The sequence below is a fragment of the Cyphomyrmex costatus genome, unplaced genomic scaffold, assembly GCF_001594065.2.
Source record: "Cyphomyrmex costatus isolate MS0001 unplaced genomic scaffold, Ccosl1.0 scaffold486, whole genome shotgun sequence".
NCBI classification, from domain to species: domain Eukaryota; kingdom Metazoa; phylum Arthropoda; class Insecta; order Hymenoptera; family Formicidae; genus Cyphomyrmex; species Cyphomyrmex costatus.
The window spans coordinates 11,855-17,206 of NW_017279138.1; the positions used below are offsets into that span (position 1 = coordinate 11,855).

Below are 5,352 nucleotides of genomic sequence, written 5' to 3' on the forward strand. Positions count from 1 at the left end.
GCGTGCGTGCGTGTGCGCGCGCGTGTGTGTGTATATAATCGTTGAAAATATTATATATATATTACATATATATATTATACATATATAACACACACACACACGCACACACACACACACGTGTAGTATATATCACTTCTTACTGATTTATCTTCATTTTCTATTAATTTTACTGCTTTTTGAAATATTTTCGACGATTTGTGTGCACGTTGAGTCTTCCTTTTATAGTTTATCATGCTTTAAATGTGAAAAAAAGGAGATATAAAATAAATGAGCATAAGATATAAAAGATTAATGGTGTTACAATGTATCCCAGCGGTATGTTGCTTCTAACCCCAAACCGGTGTTGTCAAAATTTATATGAATATGTTTGGAACTACTTAAAAATATTAAAAAAACACATAACTTGAGAAATTGTATTTTAGATATAATAAAATGAAAATACAGCAAAAAGCATTTCATTTGAAAGTTTAAAGCAAAAAAGTATAACAATGTAAATTTACACTTACGTGGCTTGTTTGAACACAATACACATAACCTCTTTTACATGCAGCACACGCGCGATTGGTGGTATGAAGCAAACGCAGGCCTCGATACTGACTGAGTTTTTTTGTTCTTCACATGATCATTGTATTTCTTATCATTTAAAAGATATATGCATTGTTACAACTTACCTCCGTTACAACTGGCCCCAGTCTCCCCTACTAATTTTAAATTGATAAAAATGCACAATGCACTCATACTAATAATAAGTCTGCAACTTTAAAATTATTTGTTAGGTTTTTTTTTGCATCGTTTTAGGTCTTTGCAATGTGGAAATAATGTATGTTATAGAGTAAACTTCGCCCTCCATCAAAAATGGAACATCAAACAAAGCAACACAAAATACTAATAAAAAATCCAGAAGTAAAAAGTATAGACATGCAGTCACAATCAGAAGAATCTGAAGTCAAACTGAATGTTTCAATTCAGAAAGAAAATGTTACAGAGGAGAACGGTAACAATAAAGCTGCCGAAACTGAGAAATTTATTATGAGCAAAGAACATATTGATCATACCTATGAAAAGATCTCAAATGAGCTTCAAACTATGAAAACTGTTGAGGCAGTATTTGTTGCAGAGAATAAAACTATTCTTCAAGAAAAAGAAGGAGTCTTATTAGAAGATGTTGATACTAAAACCAAAGAAGAACAAGAAGCAAATGACATTAAATTAATATATGAAGCAGAACCAATTTCTTTAAGTAATGAAAAAGAAATATCAGACGATAAACAACCAAAGAACAATGGACAGGGAGAAGAATTACTTCTAGTACCAGTGGGAATAAAAAACGGTGTAAATGAGAAAGAAGAGATGCAAAGCGAAGCTGCAACCAATAATGAAAGCTGCTCGGTTGATATTGTTGAATCTACAACATCAGAAATATCCGTAACATCGGAATCCATTATTCAGAGCGACACACAGAAGGATAAAGAAAGTACTGATGACACTATAAATGATCCATCATTCATTTCTTATGATTCATCTATAATGTTAAAAGATGTACAAATTAGACTCAACGATTGTCTGAAAGATAATTCGAAACTCTACGATGTAAGCAATACAGAAGATATATCAAATCAACTATTAAAAGACCAGTCATTTGGAAGGACGCTGAGAAACATCTCAGGAAGACATTCCATCGGTCGAATGCGACATGTTACTTTACGTGAAAATAGAATATCACCGAATAGTTCTCTTTTCGTGAATACTTCTTCTATGTCTACACAGGATGAAGGAATAGAATCTAAAGTCTTATCTTATGGTTTACTATCCGACGATTTCTCTACGAATGGTAGCCCGTTAGACAGAAAACGCAGAATTGAAACAGAAAATTGGAGTTCGACGAAAAAGCAGAAAACGGATGCAGAAAGTAGTAGCATTTTCAATACATCTATTAATCTATTAAAAGGTTTGCGTATGCCTAGTATGCAGGTATCTACACCAAAAGCTACATCTTATAAATTTGAAACTACCAAGTTAGACAATAGCGGCATAAAACATGATGACAATAAAATGATGGCTGAACCAATTGAGAGTACAAAGAAATGGTGTGTCATCATGTAAACTATCATAACAGTCAAGGTGTCATTATACAGAAAAAAAGGAAAAAAATTATGTATTTTCGAGAAAGATACAAAAATTATACAATCAGAAGTTTGATTTTAATAGAAGATTGTTCTTCTTGTAATTAATCAATTAAAATAATTATATTCTGATTATTGTTCTTACAATTTTCTCGAATACATGTATTTGTCCTATAATTTTCGGAAATATAGTTTTTCGATCTTAGGATATATAATATGTATTTTTGATAATATTAAATTAAAAGAATTCACTGCTTTTCCCATTTTGTAGATTGCTTATAGTGCATAATTTTTTTATGTTAATTTTGGATTAAGATCACTTAGAAGGAACGAATAAATTATGTTATGACGAAGACAGATTACAATTTTATTGACTTTTGACATGACGATTTTATGAAATGTATCAACATTTATGGTATAATATAAAATAATTAAGCCACATGTACAGGAATGTAATATGTTGTTTAATTTCAGTACATGTCTCTCAATTTACAACCTATGATTTATGATTTGTAATCATTTGTTTTAATAGATCATGATAATACTTTTTTCCAATTATAAATTAAAATGATTCTATGTGTAACAGCATTATATTTATTTAATAGAAATTATTTATTTCAAAATAATTTCTTGAATATTTTATACATATTATGCCATTTATATACATATTAAGGTTATGAAATTCATATTTCATATATTCGTATGATGTAATATTCATATTATGTAATAGGAAGCATATCTCTTCATGTTTAGTTCTTAACAAAAAATACAATATTTATATTTCTAACTTGTAGTTTTATTTCTGACTTTAGTTGAATTTGATTTATATATAAGTTGAGTTATCACGAACAAATTTTAAAAAATTAATTATAATACGACACATTAATTATATATCTTCTAGTTATAGTAAATTGTTATATATATGTATATATATGATATATATACACCACATACAGTGACTGATAAAAAAAAGAGGCCACTATAATATTATAAGTTTTTATTTCAAGAAATTGTCAAAAAATGGAAAGAACTTAAAATAATTTAGCTCAGACAGTTTGTTATTAACAAAATTTTAATATTTATAACAGATTTTTCTTTATCTTGTTTAAATTAATTCATATTTCATTTTTTTGAAAAATGATTTATTTAATACTAGGACAAAAAAAAGGAACCATATTTATTTTTTATAAATAAAATATGGAGAAAATTAGAAAAAACAAAAAAAAATACATTTTAATATTTGGTATGACTTCCATTGATTACTACCTGAAGTCTTGGCATACTTTCCACGAGGCTTTGAATATATTTTTCATCTATCTCCTCCCAGGCTTTCTGAAGTGATGTGAAATAATTTTCCTTATTAGTCACTCCGGTTTTATCAATCTTCTTATCTAAAGTGGATCATAGATTTTCTATTGAGGTCGGGTAATTGTGGAGGCCAATGAATAAATTTAATTCTGTTAGATTTCATAAATGCTTGACTTCTTTTTGCCGTATGCTTCGGGTCATTGTCTTGCTGGAAGATAAAATTATTTTCCAATCCGACGCGAAGTAATGATATCTCCAGATTTTCACGAAGAATATCGATGTAAGTATCTGCGGTCATAGTGTCATCGATTTTTACAAATTTCCTACTCCTTACCAACTAAAGCAACCCCAGACCACAGTATATATACAGTAGCGCAACTCTCTGTCGGCACCTTTGATGCAAGTATTGCCTAAAATGGAGTGCGCATGCGCGAAATATGGCAGTTACTAGACTATGCCTTTCTCTTTTCATCCTTTTTTCGCTCTGTCAAAACGCACTAGCACAGTATATGTAGTAACGCACTCTCCCGATTTTATGTTGGCGGAAATAGAGTGCGCATGCGCTAAATAAATAGGTTTGACAGAGCGAAAAAAGGATGAAAAGAGAAAGGCATATAGCGTTTTCCACTGGGAAAACTGGTGCAGCACTAGCGCCGTGCTACCCAATCAGCATACCATATTTAAAAAATATTTTTTAAAATGGGAGCAAAATTCCTGAAATGTCCTGACTAAAAAATAAAAGTTTTCCAATTTGGTCAAAACTTTACTGAAATGTTGTTATTGTTAGTGAAAGTCTAAATATCAAGTATTTTTGAATTTGATAAACTATTTTTTGAGTTAAAGAGTTACAAAATTTTGACTTTTTTTAAAATGTTTTTTTTTCAATTTATTATATTTATAAGTATGATGCATAAAAGTTAACATATAAGTAATGATTTTTAATGGTCTTTTTCTGCGCTATACGATAGTGGTAAAAGTTTTTCCAAAAAATTAACATTTGACCTTGAAATTCAAGGTAAAAGTTTTAATTTCGATATAGCTCAGAATCGGTTTTTGAAAAATTTTTTTCGACTGTCTAAACAGAAAGCTTGACTTTTTTTCTATAAGATATGTGAAAATCAAAGTGGGATACCGATTAGTTTTTGAGAAAATAACGCTCAAACACTCCCGCGCGCTCTACCCGCGCGCCACTATACCACGCCCTCCTTTATCGCCACGCGCCTGAGTGTAATTTTTTGAAAAAACTTTTACCACTACCGTATAGCGCAGAAAAAGACCATTAAAAATCACTACTTATATGTTAACTTTTATGCATCATACTTATAAATATAATAAATTTAAAAAAAAACATTTAAAAAAAAGTCAAAATTTTGTAACTCTTTAACTCAAAAAATAGTTTATCAAATTCAAAAATACTTGATATTTAGACTTTCACTAACAATAACAACATTTCAGTCAAGTTTTGACCAAATTGGAAAACTTTTATTTTTTAGTCAGGACATATCAGGAATTTTGCCCCAATGGTATGCTGATTGGGTAGCACGGCGCTAGTGCTGCACCAGTTTTCCCAGTGGAAAACGCTAATAGTCTAGTAACTGCCACATTTCGCGCATGCGCACTCCATTTTAGGCAACATAAAATCGGGAGAGTTGCGCTACTGATGCTGTGCCCATGGTGGAAATATTCAAGGATTACAAGGTGTGTTGTTGCCTTAGAACATATAGTACTGGAAGGAGCATAGTCTCTCGAAAGTGAAGGCGAGTAGATTGACAGAGAGGAATAGATTAAGATCGTAGTTGGTAATGCGCATGACTGTAGGGAGGGAATGCGCGCGCAAGCGAATTATACACAGCTGCAGTGTACACCCACGGTAATTAATTCTGTCCTTCGGAAATTTTCACAAAATGAAAAGTGACCACCT

At 30.9% G+C, this 5,352-nt stretch overlaps 1 protein-coding gene across 2 annotated transcripts in view; it reads left to right on the forward strand.

Moving 5' to 3' along the window:
- The window catches only part of LOC108778130 (uncharacterized), a 7,777-nt gene extending 5,636 nt beyond the window's left edge, over positions 1-2,141 (forward strand). For both annotated transcript variants that reach the window (XM_018545229.1, XM_018545228.1), the window contains one exon: positions 832-2,141. In XM_018545229.1, coding sequence (XP_018400731.1) covers positions 856-2,103 — 1,248 coding nt within the window. In that variant the 5' untranslated portion in view covers positions 832-855 and the 3' untranslated portion in view covers positions 2,104-2,141. The remainder of the gene's footprint in view (positions 1-831) is intronic.
- Positions 2,142-5,352: the final 3,211 nt, after the last annotated feature.